General features: G+C 56.6%; 1 protein-coding gene across 1 annotated transcript; it reads right to left on the reverse strand.

The window, feature by feature from the left end:
- Positions 1-144: 144 nt before the first annotated feature.
- On the reverse strand, positions 145-13,335 carry RNF207 (ring finger protein 207). The gene is made up of 17 exons (XM_058304555.1): positions 12,876-13,335; positions 12,154-12,286; positions 10,599-10,743; positions 10,436-10,517; positions 10,283-10,358; positions 10,081-10,206; positions 9,702-9,748; positions 9,365-9,437; positions 9,216-9,284; positions 8,771-8,839; positions 8,583-8,686; positions 7,620-7,806; positions 7,351-7,536; positions 7,095-7,146; positions 6,738-6,855; positions 1,990-2,070; positions 145-1,142 (listed from the first exon to the last, which is right to left on the reverse strand). Exons 1-17 carry the CDS (start codon positions 13,064-13,066, stop codon positions 965-967), a joined length of 1,917 nt encoding a protein of 638 aa, XP_058160538.1. The 5' UTR covers positions 13,067-13,335; the 3' UTR covers positions 145-964.
- Between the last annotated feature and the right edge of the window lie 4,939 nt (positions 13,336-18,274).

Here is an 18,274-nt window from a genome sequence, read left to right on the forward strand (position 1 = left end):
GAATGTGACTATCTGGGCATCATTTTACTTCCACAACTTAAAATTTTAGCTTGTGCAGGTTGCTTTTCTCTTTTAAGGATATATTGAGCTCCTCAATAAATGGTACCATGTAGGAGTAAAGAACAGGAAAAACTAGGAAAAGGATTTCTGCTGGATTGTGCTTTAATATTATCAGTGGAAGGTGAACATAGAGTAACTAGCTTGGGGAAAGCAGCAGAGAAGCCGTAACGGTGGCCATCCTCTGCTGAGTTGCCTTCCCTTTGCGTTACAGGGAGAGAAGCTGGAGTAAAGGTTCTTTGCCCTTTTGCTGAGTCAGTGCCCCCATTACTGAGCCTAATTTTGCAGCAGCACTGGTTAACAGCAGGCTACAATTCACAAGAAACTGGAATCCTTTGGGGCAGGGCAGGTGTCATGTAGCATTGGACTCTTGTGACCTCAAACTTGGACCAGAACCCAACAGGACCACACAAGACGCAGCACAGGGCCTGACACACAGACTTGGTCAGTGGACCCTGAGTGCACGGGCGGTTTTAGGAAACATCCCGTTTATATGTTCACTCATCTGGCATCTTCCATCTGGGGGGGGAGGGGTTGTGCCCTGCCCTCTGTGTGGAAGTAGAGGCTGAATCAAGCCAGATCATCTGAAACTCGTCTGCTGTAGAGTTTCTGAGTTTTACTGTTGACAGACCATTGCCCTTTAAAGCAGGGGTTCTTAGCCAGGGTTCCACGAGCTTGAACTGAAAAAAATCATCTGTTTTCTCTGACCTCTAACGGAAATCTAGCATTTCCTTCAGTTATGAGATAAGCAATAAATAAATTACAGTAGCATTCATTTCACCTGACTGGCAAAGGGGTCCGTAGAACAAAAAAGGTTAAGAGCCCCAGCTTTAAAGAAATAACCACAATTAGAACAAAACCTTTCTCAAATGCCCTGGTCTTGATGTGCGTGTCGAAAAATGCCCGGCTACTCAGGGCTAAAGGGGTGCTCTTTCCGCGTGGGGACGGCGCCCCCATTTTTCTGTTTGGGTCTGGGATCCCTGTTTTTCGGCAGAGGCTCCTCCGCAAGACTGCTCAGAGTCCAGCTGCCTCCTTTCAGCTCTGACGTCTTCTCTCTCTTTTCTGGGACCCCTCCTGGATCACTCCTGCAGGGAGAGTTCGAATCAAGCTCTTACCTGTTTCACTGGTGCTCGGAGCCACAGGGGCTGAGGCTCAGGGAGTGGAGAGCCTGCCACGTCTCCTGGAGGCTTCTTACGTCTGACATTGGAGTCATTCCCCAGGAGACAGTTTTTAGGTCTCCTAAAACTTGCCAGAGTGTGGGCAAGTTGAGGCTCTCCACGGCTCACAGCGGTAGTGAGCTTTGAATTAATGTATTCATGCCGCATGCTAGGGAGGGCATAACTGGTTTCTGCTCTGTCCCCAACTGCTCTGTGACCCCAGACAGGGAAGCAGCTGTCCCCACGCCCTCTAGGTGTTTGCAGCTCAGACCTCCAGCTCCGTTCTCAGCCCCACGACTAACACGCTTTACTGAGTGGGATACTAAAAGATCAGCCTGTGACAGCCAGGTGTCTACTTCTACAAATTTTTTTCTCCCTCTGGCAAGAATTTTGGCAAACACTGTGGTTCCAATGAATAGTAATCTCACACCAAGACAGGACCGGCGGGCACTTTTTCTCATGTAAGGGGATTTGAGACACTTGCTGGAAGCGGCTAAGACCCGGTCTGCAGTGTCTGGCCGGCAGTGTGAGTCTGTTTTATAAGGTGTTGGCCATGTCTAATGAAGTCACCACCCCCCTCTACTTGCTCTGAGTCCCTCGTCCAGGTTAAGAACTCTCCAACCCTTTTATAAACAAAGGCCCGGCCGAGGCCATGGAGCTGATCGGCTGCAACTGGGACCAAAGAGCAAAATAAAATCCTTGGTCTGTCTTGGTTGTACATGTGTCTCTGAAGTTAAGTGTGTGTCACTCTGGGGTTGGAAAAGTCCTGACTTACCTGGCCTGGGTCTCGCCATTCACGCCATCATCATACATGTTTTGTAGGTTTTCTGACTGTTCATCAACAAGAGCTTGAAACCTGTGCGAGAAAAAGCCAGTTGCTGGGAATCCTGCAGGCGGCTGAGCCAGCCTACTGCGTACCCATCAGCTCTTTGCACAGAAAACAAACTGAAGCACTCAAAGGCCTACCCAGCACTGCCTTCACTTAGTCCCCATTTACTGAGGTCCACCAAGACGCTGGGGACGGGGCCCTGCTGCCATACAGTTGACCCTGGGCAGGGCACGGTGATGAGAGAGATCGTGAGTGGACACCTGTTTAGCCGGCGCTAGGGACTGGGGCCGTGAACCGAGATCTGCCTGATGAGGCCCCACAGGCAGTCTGGAGCCCCAAAGTGGGAGCCCGTCTCACTTCTGGGGAACTGAAAAGCCAGCGTGATTGGGGTGTCACAAGGACAGATGTGGCCTGAGAGACAGGAGGCTCCAGAAAGGGCTGGTAGGCTACAGCATGCAGGAAGATCACTGACTGCGTCACACACCGGAGCAGCCAGTGAGGACCAACAGTGGTGGCAGGGACTTGGGTGCCGAGGGAGCAGTGGAGCCAAAGGGGATGGCCTGGGATGGCGGAGTGGAGTCTCCAGGCCTTTGGGATGGACTGGAAATGGGACAAGGAAAGGAAAGGAACCTAGGGTGGCTCCCAGGCCTGCCTTCTTTTTCTTTAAACTTTCTGTTTTAAAATAACCTCAAACTCATGGGACAGTTAGAATACTAACTATAACCCCATCTCCCCAGTCACCCATATCCACCAACATCAACACTTTGCCACATTCGTTGCATCACTCCATCTAGCCTTCTGTCCATTCATCTGTCCATCTATCCCATCTGTCCATCAGTCCATTCTCTGAGACACGAGTGTCGGCTGCACACAGCGCATGCCCCACACAGCGCTGCCGGCACATCCCCTGGCGATGAGCTCACCCACCTGCGCAGCTGCGCCCCGTGCAGCCACCCCGCCCAGGCTCTTTCCCTTGAGCAACTGGATGAAGAGCAGTGCCAATTACAGAGCTGGGGGAGTGCATGTTTGGGGCAGGAAACAGAGGTTTGAAGCTTGAATTTGAGATGCCCGTTGATGTCCAAGAAGACACCCAGGAGTTAGAAAGGGTTCTGAGCCCAGGAGGGCTCTGTGCTAGAGAGGAGAGTCTGGGTGTTGTCTGCGTCTAGTTGGGGTTCTAAAGCCCGGGGTGGGGGTGCAATCATTTAAAGAGAGTGTAGGATGAGAAGGGCACCGAGAGCTGGGCCCTGAGCCGAGGAGGCAGAGCCAGCCAGAGGGACAAGGAGGACGGAAACTCCTGGGGCCTCCCAGCGGCAAGAGGAGCCTGGCCAGGAACGGGGGCGTGGTCAGCACTCGCTGCCACTGAGAGGCCACGTGACACGGCTTGGGTTTAGCTGAGTGGTTGCTGATGATCTGAACGAGGGGTCAGGGGCTGGGGTCAGAGAGGGTTGAGGGGGCAGTGGGAGGTGAGGAAGCAGTCAGAACCTACAAACCAGGAAGCAGAGATCTCCCTTGTCCTTGCTCTGACCTCCAGGAGCTGCACCTCCAGCCTGAGCAGATGTTACTTCGCAGCCGAGATAACGGCTCTGCAAGAGGGCTGCCCTTGTTGGCACGAGGAGGACTGCGACTAAAGGAAACTTCCCGCAGGAGCAGAGTGCACAGGAGGGCGAGGGCACTTCCCTGGCTTAGGAGCCTTGGAGAGGAGAAAACATTGCCACCAGCCCTGGGTAGGCAGAGATTTCGGCCAAATTCAAAAAGTCTGACGAGTTTAACCTCGCAGAGTGACCTGGCAGTTTGGGGGTGAGGTGGCTGGCAGTGCACACGCTTTACCTTGCCTTCTTCAAACTCACTAAAACTCTACAAAGGGACTGTAGTGGTTTGATATGGTATGAATTCCAAAAAGAGATACTGGATTATGTTTGTAATCTGGTCTATTACTGGGTGTGATTGAGTTATGATTAGGGCTTTGACTGGGCCATGTCTTTAGGGCGTTGATTTCCCACCCCTTGGTGGGTGGGGACTCACAGATAAAAGGCATGGCAAAGGACAGAGTTGGAGCTTTTCATGCAAGAGTTCTTAATGTTGGAGTTTGATGCTGAAGCTGGAGCCCCAGGAAGAGAAAGACAGAGCTGTTCGCCTGATAGTCTCCAGCTGACCTTGTGGAGCGAGGCAAAGCCTAGAGAGCCTCATAGTCTACAGCTGATTTTGTGGAGAAAACAGAGGAGCTGAGCCCAGAGGAACCCAGGAAGCCTGAACCCTCGCAGACGTCAGCAGTCATCTTAACTCCAATATGTGAAAATAGACTTTGGTGAGGAAAGTAACTTAGGCTTATAGCCTGGTATCTGTAAGCTCTTACCCCAAATAAATACCCTTTACAAAAACCAACCAATTTCTGGTGTTTTGCATCCGCACCCCTTTGGCTGACTAACACAGAGACCAAAACAACAAGGACTGAAACTCTCCAGGTTGAGAGCAGGAGAGGCGATGGGGACACCAAAACTTTGGAGGCTGGACAGCTAAGGGACGAGTGGTAACAGATTAACAGACCTGAGAAACCTGAGTTTCAAACCGGCAGGAGAAACTGAGGACCACCCCAGTTCACACCACAGACTCCTTGGGAAGCTCGGGAACTGGCAGCACCAGTGCCTCTGCAAGAGGGTGGGGTGGGACTGAAATGTAGGGTCAAAGTCAAGATCACCTCTACCTTGGGACAGCTGCCCAGCAGAGGCCTGAAGGCTTAGTCTCTGGAAAGGGTAAAACACAGGTAAGAATTGTACTGTAAACGAGAAAATTAAGAATGCATGTGGGGAGCCATTACAGCTCAGTAACTGAGCACCTGCTTCCCATGTACGAGGTCCTGGGTGACCGTCCAGGAAGAAAGCTGGGAAAGAACCTAAAATTGACATTGAAGCTTTCAAAAGAACACCTGCTGGGAAGCAGCTGTGGCTCAATTAGTTGGGCTCCTGGGTTCACGTCCCAGGGCCTCCTTGTGACGGCAAGCTGGCCGGTGCACAGTGGAGAGCTGACAGCCCATGCGCCGCGGAGAGCTGGCACAGCAAGATGACCTAGCAAAGGGAGACAAGCAGATACAGAAAAAACGTGCAGTGAATGGACACAGAGAGGAGACAGCAAAGAATGGAACAACCCTCAAGGGGGGAATAAATAAATACATCTTAAAACAAAGCAAAACACCTGCCCACCCAGATCCCCTACAATGAAGAAATGCCCATGTGCTCTGAGCTTCTGTCCCTACCACCTCCTCCTCTCAATACAGTCCTGGTATGAGCAAACTACCAAGTGTTACCGGACATCAGAGAAGCGCCTTTACCACAGAAGATAGAGACCTAAACAAACAAGCAAATAAAGAAGTAACTTAGAGGTAATGGAGACTTCAGGTATTTGGAGGTAATGTTCTCCAAAAGAGAACAAAAACATCTAATGATAGCCTCGGAGAGATAAAATATTGTGTCAATGGAATAAGTACAGGATGCTATGAAAAAAGGACAGGATATGAAAGAAAACTCTTGGAAATTAAAAACAAGATACTAAAAATTAACAACTCAGTAGAACTGGAAGATAAAAGTGAGGAACAATCACAGAAAGTACAACCATACACACACACACAAGGAAATGGAAAATGGAGCAGAAAAGATAAGGTAAATTAGAGGGCCAGCTCAGAAGGGCCAATATCCAATAATGGGAATTCCACAAAGAGAAAGAGTGAAGAATTCAACTTACTAGTTCAAAATCTATATGTCAAAACTGAAGGATAAGAATTTCCAGACAGAAAGGTCTATCAGAACCCCACATAATAGATGGAGGTCGCTCCCCAGTATGAAACTTCAGAACTGGGAGCAAAGAAAAGAGTCTACTGACTTCTGATGAGAATAAGGGGGAGTGGAGGTGGCTCAGTGGTTGAGCACCTGCTTCCCATGTACAAGATCCTGGGTTCAATCCCTGGTACCTTCTAAAAAAAAAAGAGAGAAAAAGGTGACATTACAAGAATTAGGGATCACAATGACTTCAGGCTTCTCGGCAACTATGAAAGCTAGAAGATGGCGGAGCAACGCCACCAAAATTCTGAAGGAAAATTACTTCCAGTCCAGGATGGGACACCCAGCAACTGATAAACCACCGGTCAAGTGTGAAGATAGAATAAAGACATTTTCACACCTGCACTGTTCAAGATAATGCACCTCCCATGTACACTTCCTCAAGAAACTCCTGGGGATGGGCTCCTCCAACACGAGACAGGAAACTGGGGTGTGGGGAACGGGGCTTTCGTGCTGGAGTGAGGGGTGAGAGGAGAGCCCGGGCTCCCAGCTGTGCCCCAACGGACTTGCCCCCACGTACCTTTGCCATGGTAACACCTGATGTACGACACAGTGCTAGGAGGGCCCCGTCTAGAATCTCATCTAGACTCAGCTTTACCAGGTGCTGGCATCAGTTGGGGACCCTCATTACATGCCAAGTGACTTCTGCTTGGCCCTACCTGAGGGCTGGAGAGAGGCCAGAGTGTGCCTGTGGTGGGAATCCCAAGCAGCTGCTCACTGACCGCACTTTTGCCAGACACCCAGGACCTGGTGGGCCCCAAAACCCTACCCAACGCCCTGACCGACACCACTGACTTCCCTGACGGGTTCTTCTGAATGTGACACCTTCTGTGCACCCTCGCTTGGAAGGGTCTCGGCTCCCACCTGGGCTCCAGCCGCTCCTTCACCTTGGCAATGGAGCGGATGTAGGGCGTGATCTGCCTGGCGATGGTGGTCAGGTAGGCGTTCTCCTGCCTCAGCTGGAGAAGGTCATGGAGCTGGGCTGGGGGGCCAAGGCCAGGGAGTTAGGTCTTGTTGGCTGCAGGGTCTTACTCCTAAGCCCGGCACCATCTAAGTATCCCACCTGTTCCAGCCACAACCTATTCAATGTCAGAGCAAGCCCTTGGTGAAGGTACTTGGGTCCAGCCCTCGGATGCAGTGTTTGGGGGCAGTTAGAGAAGGGGAGGAGTAAGGTTGGAACCGAGCTGCCATGGGGTTCCCTTGCAGCCAGCTGCCTGGCACCTTCATAAATCTCCTGCTCGTGAGCCACTCGCTGGTAGGATTCCTCCCAAATCTGAAAAAAAAGAAGTCGGATATGGCCTTGAGTTGGAATTTCCATCTGTGACTTTTCTGTCCTTGCAGCCACCCAAAGCCAATCAGCATCCCCAAGCCAGGTCCAAGGAGCAGACTCCAGGTGCCACCACCTGCCACACCTGGGCTTCGTGGGGCACCAGGCGAGGGTCCCCTCTCTCCCCCTTCCTTTTCCGGGTGGAGCTACCTCCTGGAAGCCGGCTCTCCTGCCCTCCACCGAGGCGTACTCGGAGGCGATCTGCGCGTCCACCTGCAGAGACGCGTGGAGGATGTCGCCCATGACCTCAGCCCTGATGAGCGAGTGGTGCTTGGTGAGGTCGCGGTGCAAGTCCTGCACCTGGTCCTTCAGGCTCTGGACCTCCGCCTGCAGGCTCTGGCGGGGACCGGCAGGGGCAGCTGGTTACGGGAGACGCCCCCCTTGGGGGCTCCCAACCCCGCAGGCCCCGGGCCCCTCACCCGGTAGGAGTCCTCGTAGCGGCGGCAGTGCTGGGAGAAGGGCGAGTCCTTGCCCTCGGCCAGCAGCGCCTTGGTGCCGCTGCACCGGTGCAACGTGGGCTTTTGGACCGGCGACCCCGACATCGTCCCCCCTGAGGAGGGGCAGCTGGGAGCCATCAGCACCTTGGGGCCTGTGCCCCCCGCCAGCCTGGAGAGAGCCAGTGTGGCTGCAGATGGGGGCCTCCCCGCCCCCAGCCCCCTGGGCCACTCAGCCCTGTCACAGCCTTCTCCACCCGACTCCATCTCAGTACCACCTGGAATCTCTGAAAAGTCCCCGTGCCCCCCTGCACCCAAGACTGATTTTATTTTAAACCTCTCCAGGTGATGACAATGTGCTGCCTAGGGCAAGCCCAGCCCTGATGTCACCAGGGCTCCTCCGGGGCAGGTGATGTGTTCACCACCAGGTCTACAGACTCTGGAAGTTTCCCTGGCACCCAGGTTCCTATGACTTGGTCTCTTAGGCCCTAACTAGGCACGGAAAGGCTGGTTGGGGCCTGGCTCCTAACTCCTCCCGGGCCTGGGAGGACCAGGAGTCAGCCCCCAGGCCCCTCAGTGCCCCACCCCCAGCCGTCCCTGCCCTCCAGACCCCCAGAACCCCCAGCTCCAGCTGGGCTGGGGGGGAGGGGCCGAGAGGTAGGGGCGGCCCCCATGTCCTCGGCCAAGCACCACGGACTTCTGGTGCCGGGCTTCCCCGCAGCCGCTTCCCGGCTCAGCCCCCGCTCCCCGCACACCGACGTGCCCTGGGCATGGAGCAGTGGAGTGGCAGGTGCCGCGCCGGGACCTGGGCGGCGGGAAGGTCCGAGCTCGGCTCCCACCGGCGCCTTCCCACAGCCCTCGGGGTGCCCCAGCAGGACAGGGACCGTCTGCCACTCGGCAGGGCAGGGCAGGGCAGGGCAGCCCAGCACCCCCACCCCCCGTGCTCACGTGCCGGCGCCACCCCCGACGGCCGCCGCCCGGCGCGGCCCCGGCCCCAGCCCCAGCAGCGGCTCCAGGCAGCGCGCGAACTCCGCGCGGTGGTCGCTGGCGATCTGGCGGCGGGACAGGGTGCTGAGGCGGCTCCGGCGCCGCGGCCCCCCCGCCCCCCCCCCCCACGCCCGGCTCCCCGCGCGCACCTTGCTGCTCTGCGCGGGCCTCAGGCGGTGCGGCCGCGTGGCGACGCCCTGCAGCCTCCCCAGCAGCTCCTGCGGGGGCGGCGCACGCTCAGGCCTGGGCAGGGGGACCCGCGAGGACGAGCCGCCTTTCCGCACTTGACCGTGTGCGCACAGGCTGCCCCAGGACTGGTCACTGCCAGCAGACCCACAGGAAAGGAGTGGGCGCGCGGCTCTAGCGGACCCTCGGCTCTTCCGGAGGAGCAGGGGCTCTTTGGGGGAGGAGAGGCTGACCTTTTAAGAGCGGCTCACCTGGCCCCTAAAGGTGTGGGGGAGGGGAAGGGCGGCCCAGAAGTCCCTGGCCAGGCCTCCAGGTGCCCGGCAGCCACGCCCTGCGGCGCCCCCGGGGCTGTGCAGGGTGGGCTCCTGGGGGGAGGGGAGGCCCCCCAGCAGCTGGGGAGGCACTCACGTAGCCCAGGTCCAGGAACTCCGCCTTGTTGGCCAAGCTGAGGAAGGAAGAGCAGATGACCAGATGGACCTGCGGGAGGGGACACTGCTCAAGGCTCCACCAGTGGGAGCAGGGGAGCCCGGCCGCGCCCCCTGCTCCCTCCCCCTCACCTGCAGGGTGGGCAGGAGGGTGGCCAAGTGGGAGAGCTGCTCCTTGAAGGCCTTGTCCTTCTCTTCATACTGGCTGGGGGAGGGGCAGCAGCCGGGTCTCCAAGTGAAGGGCTGGCCGGCAGCCCCGAGTGGGACCTCAGGACTGGGCATCCCCCTACCAGCGGGGACACCTGCTCTGTCACCCCTTCCCTGCACCCTGAGCCACCCTGTCTTTCTCAGCCCGGTGGACATGGGGATGTCTTGCCCCTTGGAGCTGGGCAGGGCTTGCCTGGGCCCAGGCCGTGAGCTGGGTGTCAGGATGCCAAGGGGCCAGGCAGGAGACCCCGCTACCACTCACCTCTGCACAGCCTGCAGCAGCAGTGCTTTCCTGTCTTCCAGTTTCTCCTAGGAGAAAGGGGGCCTGCAGCTCAGGGCAGACCTGCCCAGTCAGGCTCATCATCGCTCCTAACGCCGGTCCCTTCGTTCCTGCCCCTGCCTGAGAGCCCCCTGCCCCGATCCTGACAGTTTTCCAGGAGCTTCCAGCCCCCACCAGCCCAGCAGGCCCTGGCTTCTGCAGCAACACTCCCAGCACCTGGAAGGAAGTAACTCCTACCATGTTGTTGCATGCCTGCTGCTCTCTATACTGCAAGCGCCGACAGGGGGCACGGCCTGCCCTGAGCGTCTGGGACACCCAGTCGTGGCCAGCGAGGATGCCCGGCCCCAGTCTCCCACGTCACCTGCATGCTGCTGAAGAGGGCGTGGATGGCGGCCTCCTCGTCCGCCGCGCTGCGCCGCACCTCCTCCACCATGGCCTGCAGCAGCGCGATGGCCTCCCGCGTGGCTGTCTGCAGGGCCTTCACGGCCTGAGGACAGGGTGGCCTCAGCCCTGCGGCATCCCCGCGCAGCCCCACCCCCCCGGCCCGGGCGCCCCGCGCTCACCAGCACCGCCTGCTCCAGCCTCTCGCAGCCCTGCACGTAGGCAGACTCGAGGTCCACGCAGTGCGCCCGGCTCTCCCTGAGGGGTACCGCGGGTGAACCCCACTCCCAGTCGCCCCCCTCCCAGCCCCCTTGGCTCCCGCCCTTGCTACCCACCCCTGCATGTCCCGGAAGCAGCGGATGCACAACAGCGACTTCTTGTCAGTGGAGAACATGATATAGGGCTCCGCGTGCAGTGCTGCGGGGACAGGGGACAGCGGTGAGGCCTCCCACCCCCCGGCGCCAGCCCGGCTCCCCGAGCCCCGCACGCCGCACTCACCGCACTTCTGGAGCACGTCGCGACTGCGCTGTCCCAGGGCCACGATGTCGTGGCGCGCGAACATGCGTGCGCGGTGCGTCTCGTCGCGGCAGCGCGCGCACAGAGGCTGCCCGCACGTGTTGCAAAAGTACGTGGTCTCCGCGTCCTGCGGGCGGAGCGCAGGCTCAGCGCCACCGCAGCCACCACCGCCGCGAGTCACTGCGGAGCGCTGTCCTTCCCGCTCCTACTCCCAGTGCACAGCCGGGGACTCCGAGACTGAGCTGAGGTCTAGCAGGCGGCAAGCACCTCATGGGACTGGGGGCGCCTCCGGGGGCGGGAGGTGGCAGCGAGGCAGAACGTGCATTGTGTGTTTTACTCACAAGGACAGCCAAAAAACAACTTAAGCCCCCCCACCCCCACCCCCGCTCAGGAGTGGGGTACTGGGCCTGGCTTGGGGAGTGTGATGGTTAGGCTATTGTGTCAACTCGGCCAGGTAATCGTGCCCAGGTGTTTGGTCAAGCAAGCACTGGGCTAACTGTAGTACAAGGGCTTTTACCGGCTTTAGTCGCCACAGACTTTACGCAGCGGGAAATCATAGATAGCTGATTACAATTACACCAGTCAGGGAGATTGCCATCAGCAGTGAGTGACACTTAACCCAATCAATTGAATCCCTTCAAAGGGGAAGTGATTCCAGCATTGAGAGAGAATTTCCCAGCTTGTCTTTGGACAGCCAGCGTCTCCCAGAACTCATCAAGAACCTTCATTAGACTTCTACTGGAGCTCCTGGTTGCAGCCTGCCTGCATTACCTGGACTTGTGCCTCCCCACGGTTGCGTGAGAGACTCTGATAAATCTCTTACTATCGACAGATGTCCCTTGTTGATTCTGTTTCCCTAGAGAACCCAGACTTAATACAGGGGTTGAGGGCCTAGAAAGTTCCCTTCTCTAGGCCAGTCCCAGGGCTGAGAGACCAGGGCTGGGGTTGCCTCCTGGCACTGCCCCAGCGGTGGTGATGACAAATCCCAGCCTTCAAGGCCATATTTCCTTAAGGGACTCCTGGGCCTCTGCCCCCGCCTCCTGCTGACGGCTCTGCACTTCCAGGTGCCTTGCGCAGCACGTGCCCAGCTCTCCAGAGTGCCTGCCCTTCAGTGTCCAGCCTGAAGCCCCGCCTCGGGCCCTGGGCTCTTCCCTGGGCTCAGATACCAGAACGCCCCCCTTGAGACACACTGTCCTTACTCCCTGCCTAGGCAGCAGGGGTCCCCGCCAGTTCACAACTCCACTTGAAATTGAGGACCAGTAAGCTTTCCCCAGATTGAATGGTCTTAAATGCTGCCAGGATTTGGCTATTGATCAAATGGCTTGAGTCGGCCGCTCAGCGTTCCCACCTTAGAATGGGGCCCATGCTGGGCCCACGTGCCTTAGGACCCTGGGAGGTGTTGGTGGAGCTCGGGATGGGTAATCCGATGGGCACGCCAGGCCTAGCTGGGCACCTGGACAGCCCACTCCTCTCCCCACACTGTGCCTACCCCTCCACCTCTGCAGCCCCTCGACCCCCTCCCACCCCCGGCCCCTGCCTGCTTGCTGCACTCGAGGTCGCAGTTGGCACAGTGCACTGCCTCCGCGCTGTCCGCCGAGCTGTCCACCAGGAACTGCAGCAGCCGGTCCAGGGGCGGGAGGCCACTGGGGCCCTTCACCACCGTCTGGTGTCTGCGGAGAGGCGGGGGCCAGGTCAGGGCGCCCCTTCCCCGCGGTTCCCCATGCCCAGCCCCACCCTACATTCCAGGCTGGGGCTAAAAATAGCTGCAGGAGGTGAGAGTCGCTATAAATATCTCAGCGCGCTGTCACCGGGACCCAGTCCCCACCTCCGCTCTGTCCCGGCTAACCCCGCGAGGCCTGGGGTGCGGAAACCCTGGTGTCAAAGGCAAAAGCTCCCCCCCACACCCTGTCACTTCTGTGCGCAAACGTAGGACCCGCCCCGGCCCCCCGTAACGTGGACCGGCGGGTTGTGTTGAATCGAGACGATCGCCATTCAGGCGTGCCATGGCGCTGAGACCGCGTGCTGCGGCTGCACGGATGGGGGACACCGGCTCTAGCCCCGCGTCTGCGCGGCCCCCTGGGAGGGGGGCGCTCCCTGCAAGCCTCGGTCAACCCGCTGCGGGAAGGGGGCTGGAGGCGGCGAATTCCGGCGGGGAGAACTGGGGCTGGCTGCAGCCGGGGCTGGGCGGGCGTCCCTGCCCCAGGTCAGAGCCAAGGCCTGCTCCCGCGGGGTGGCCTGTGGGGACCGCGGGGCACTCACTGGCACAGCGGGCAGGCGAGGCGGCCGTCGCTGGCGCGGCCGCGCAGGCAGCCGGCGCAGAAGTCGTGGAAGCAGTCCAGCAGGCACGGGCGCTCGTACTGGGCGTGGCACAGCGGGCACACCAGCGGGTGGCCGCTCGTGGCGTCCAGGGCGCCCGGGCCCTCCGGGGGCGCGAAGATCGCCCCTGACATCTGCGGGACAGCGCAGGGAGGCGGCTGGGGACGCCCCGGGTGGCCCCTGCCCGGACACCGGCCCCCTCCTACCTCTCTGGTCTGGCCCGCGGCGCGCGCCCTGCCCGGCAGGGACCCGACGGGGCGTCGGGCGGCTTTGGAGCGGAAAGGAGCCGGGCCTCTCCGGCACCCCCGCTGTGACGCTACCCGGGTACCCTGGCTCCCCGCCGGCCGGACGCCTCCTCCTCAACGCCCAGCCTCCCCCTGTCCTGACTCTGCCACCTCCCCTCGCTCCCGCCGCAGGAATGCCCAGCCCGGTGTCCTCTGCGTGACCCGCAGGCAACGCCCCTTCCGCGCCAGGCCACTTCCCCGGCGCCAGCCGCTGCGCCCGCGCCCGAGGCGCCCGCGGTGGCCGGACCGGAGCGCGGCGCCCGCCCGGGTCTCTGCGGGGACCTCGGCGCCCGAGGGCTGCGGCGCTACGACCGTCCGCAGCCCCGCAGCAGAAACTGGGCGCGGGCCCGAGGCCTGGACTGCGTCCCTCCGGCGCCGGCAGAGTCCGCAGGAGCGCCTCGGAAAGCGGAGCTCCAGGGCCCCGGCGGCGGGGTCCCTCGGGAGGCCCCATTTCCTCGATGGCCAGTTGGGGGCGCCAGAGAGCAGGCCTCCTGGTGTTGGGCTTCAGAGAGGTGTTCGAATCTCAGCCCGGCTTTGGGCAGGTTGTGCGCTCTCAGAAAACTACCGAACCTCTCAGAGCCGCAGAGCTGGGGTTCAACAGAGACTGCCCCTCGATCCTGGGGCGAGACGTCAATGGAGTAACGCCTGTGGAGTGCACGGCACCTACTAGGCTTCCGCTTAACTAAGGCCCAGCCCCACCGGCCGCTGAGTTCCCATGGGAGATGGAGAGAGGGGAGGGAAGGCACCGAGCCTTCCCCGGAGGACCCCGGCCCCTCGCCGTTCTTAACCTGGCCAACGCTTGTTTATCCCAGAATTATTTTTTTCCACAGAGACTTCCTTCCCAGTTCCTATCTCCATTCAAGTGGTTTTTCTCTGGTGTAGACAATTACCGTGGGATCCTGAACTCTGGGAAAGCAGCCCCTGTCTCTGCCCTTGTAATTACAGAGTCAAGCCCAGAGCGAGATAACGGTTTACTAATCCATTAGGAAGAACCTAGGAGATAATATTCAAGCTGGGTTTCAAAGGATGAGTAGGAGTTGCCAGGAGCAGAAGGAATTCTAAGCAGAACTATCTGTCCTTGTAAAGCGCTCTCTAACCCTGGCTCCATTTGCACTCCAAATAATAAGAGCAGTAATATCAATGGCTAATGCTTATGGGCCAAAGTACTACGCAAAGAGCCTTTACTTGTGTTAACTCATTTAATTCTGACAAGGGCCTTAGGAAGAGGAGAGTGTTAGCCCTAGTAAGTGCCAGAGCTGGTATACAAAACTGGGTGTGTGCTTTGTGAATGAGTGATGCATTCGTTTTCTCTGGAAGGGCATAGGAGAGGCACGTTGTTTGTGATACTTGGGTTTCTTTAATCCACCCACTCATATCTTCCTCCATTTGACTAGTATTTATTGGTCTCCACCATGGGTCAGATGTTGTACTGGGCCCTGGGACACAGAAGGGGACACACCAGCCAAGGGTAGCCAAGTACACAAATAGATAAATACAGAAATGACAGAATGTGATCAATGCTCCGAAGAAAATAATGATGACGCCGTGGAGGGCAGCTGGGTGGGCGTGGAGCTGAAGGCCGTACTAGGGTGACCATGGGCAGGGAGGGACATGGAAACTGAGGCACGAGAAAGGCCAGGGGAAGTTCAAAGCAGAGGGAAGGGCAGGTGCCAAATCCCAGAGGTTAGAGAAAAGAAAATTCCAGTGTGGATGGACGTGAGGGAAACCAGGGTGGGAGTGGGAGAGGGGTGCAAGTGGGGATGGAGTTGCGGGTAGGGTAAGGATGCGGAGGTGAAGTCGGAGTCATGGGAGTGAGGGTGGGAGCTGAGGGTGAGAGGGGGCTCGCGGGGGTGAGGGGCGCCTACCAGACATTTAAGGGGAGCTGTCAGGTAGGCCTCTGGCCACACAAGTCTGGAGTTCACTGAGAGGTTGGGCTGCACACGTACACTTGGGAGTCATATGTCAAGGCGTGAGCCTGGGTGAGAGCCCCCCAAGAACCAGTGGAATTAAAGGCGAGGGGAGCTCTGTGTCCTGGGACCCTTAAGTGCGGGCCCGGGGAGGAAGTGGTGAGGAGGAGTTGGGAGAACCACAAGAGCGTGCGCTCCTGCTAGGAAGGTGTTGCAAGCAGGAGGGGTGGTTGAGGGAAGCAAGTCCTGCTAAGAGAGCCAGCAAGAGGGGAGGTGGGCGGCGGCCCTGAGGAGGGCTGTCCAGGTGGAGGGGCGAAAGCCTGAGAGGAGTGGGTTCCACAGAAAATGGGAAGAGCCTGGAGACAGGCAACAGAGGCGCCTCTTTCGAGAGGTTTCCTGTGAAGAAATGGAGGGAAAGGGGTGGTGGTAACTGAGGGAGAGTATCAGGGGTCAAGAGGTCGCTTTTGTTGTTTTTAAAGATAGCAGTGGTAAGAATGGTTAATTGCTGGTGTTCCTTGTGACCTATTAACTTTAAAAAAACATTTTTAAAAAATTGCCAGTGGAAATGAGTCAGAAGAAAGGATAAATTGATGATTTCACGAGAAGGGCAAGAATTGTTTGAGCAGGCAAGTATCTGAGGTCGGAATGTAAAATGCTTCAGTTGCCATGGAAAACTGTCAGTTTCTCAAAAAATTACACATAGAATTACCATATGGCCCAGAAACTCCACTCATAGGTATTTACAAAATTGAAAGACAGGGACTCAGGCCCATAAACACATGTTTATAGCAGCACTATTCACAATAGCCAAAAGGTGGCCACAACACAACTGCCATTAACGGATGAATGGATTAACAAAATGTGGTCCATTTATACAATGGAATCTTATTCAGCTGAAGAAAGGAATGAAATTCTGCTCATGCTACAGCATGGAGGAGACTTGGCGTCTTCATGTTGAGTGAATAAGTCAGGTCCACCACTGTTTCGAAAGGGAAAAAAAAGTACAGAAATGTACTTGGGGAAGGCAGAGTCCTTGTATAGATGGTGCTGGATGGTTAGACATAGAGGTGAGGTGTAGGAAAGTTCTTTTTGGGTTACTTCTGTGTTTTCAGTGAAAGAGGAATGGAAGCCATCAGCTGAGAGAGAGGTGTGAGGAAGAGGAGCTGGCTGTCTGGCCAGGAATTTCAAGTCGTCCCTTAGGAGAGGATTTTAGGATTATCAGGCAGTCCTGAGGAGGGCCTGTTTGAATCCGGAGTTTTCTCAGTCAAGGTCCAGTCAGGTCACCCGGGGATGAGCCTCCCTGGCACCGAGGGATCACTACCACATACCAGCTGAAGAAGCAACTAGAAAATGACCTTGAATTAAAGATTCAATGCGGAACAGCAGAATATACCTATCTACATATAATAACATGACTTCGGGAAGCGGTTTGACCTAATGTAAGGGGGAAATGGAAAGGAGAAATGAGATTATAAGGCTGTGAGTCTCTAAAAAAGAGTCTGGAGGTTGTCAGAAGGAATAGCCCTACGTACAACTGAACAGAGTCTAAGAGACAGATAAGGTAGATACAACCCCAGGTATTGGTTCTTTTGAGGGATAAAGAGACCCACGGGTTCTATGGTCATGGCAGAAGGGGTTCACTGCCATGACAGATGGCCCTTCTTTGGAGCTGGTGTTTCTGCGTGATGGAAATGGACTCAGAGGGGATCTCTTTTCACAAGACTTGCATGCTACTTTATTGGAATTGTAGTTGGTGCTGGGTTTAAGATATATGTAGGGGATTTGAATCTCTGGACTGATAATATGACACCCAGGCCCAGAGCCTCAACAGACTTCAGCTCCTACACTTTGACTTATTGGACTTACTCCAGTCAGCTAACATGGAGTTGAAGAAGGTCAACCACCACAACATGGAGCCTAGAGTGTCTACAACTAGAAGCGGGAAGAGTGCATCCAGTACCCATGTGGAATCTAAGCCCTCACTTGACATAGGTGTGCAGTGGACACAACCAATCCAATGTCCACAGAGAAAATGTGGAATGGGTGTGGGAACGGTAGCCATGGGGGCTGCTGGGTGTGGGGAACGGGAGGAAGAGATGAGATGTGGAGGCGTTTTCGGGACGTGGAGTTGTCCTGGATAGTGCTTCACGGACAATTACGGGACACTGTAGATCCCCCCAGGGCCCACTGGATGGAACGTGAGAGAGTCTGGGCTATGATGTGGACCATTGACTATGGGGTGCAGTGATGCTCAGAGATGAACTTACCAGGTGCAATGGATGTATCACGATGATGGGAGAGAGTGTTGCTGTGGGGGGAGTGGGGGGCGGGGGCGGTGGGGTTGAATGGGACCTCATATATATTTTTTTAATGTAATTAAAAAATAATAATAATAAATAAATATTTAAAAAAAAAAAAAGGTCCAGTCAGGAGATGCCACTAGATTTTGAACAGAGAGAATTTAATAAAATGAATTATTAACTCTGTGACTGAAGGGGTGTGGGATAAGAGCAACTGCAGGAAGCAGCTACTACCTCTAGGGATAGAAGCTTGAAGGAAGGACCCTGATAGCTGAAGCTCAGACATCTGAAGACTGGGGTGTCTGTGAGGAGAGGAACGATGGGGCTGGTTCTGCAAGAGTTGGAATAACTGTAAACTGGATTTTCCTGCTGTTCCTATAAGGTTCCAACTGCCACTGTCAGGATGAAGAGCCAAGAGAGGGTGACACAGACATGGTCAAGGACTCCTCTTCCTTCTCCAGCCTTGCAGCTTCCCCTCTAGCTCCATTTGTCAGTAGACCTACCTGGTAGTACCTGGTCAAGTAGAAACCTGGTTTGCAGAGGCCCAGCCCCAGCGTTGCCAAGTCAAAGATAGCAGGTGGGTTTGGAGCTTGGTGAACAACTGGCACGGTTTAAACCTAGAAGAGTCAGTGTGGTGCATTTCTTCCCTTCTAAGCTCGTGCTGGGCTATTTGCTAGGTGAGCACTTTCAAAGAACTCACTCTGGAATGTAATTCTGCAAACACATGAGGGGATAGGTGGGAAGTGGCCAGTCAAAGGATTGTAGGGTGTGAAGACACTTGCCCCTCAAAGAAAGGCAGTGGGGACTTGGGAGACATGCAGAATCATAGGCCACTGAAAATGCTGAATTGG

This window comes from Dasypus novemcinctus, chromosome 9 (assembly GCF_030445035.2).
Source record: "Dasypus novemcinctus isolate mDasNov1 chromosome 9, mDasNov1.1.hap2, whole genome shotgun sequence".
Classification (NCBI taxonomy): domain Eukaryota; kingdom Metazoa; phylum Chordata; class Mammalia; order Cingulata; family Dasypodidae; genus Dasypus; species Dasypus novemcinctus.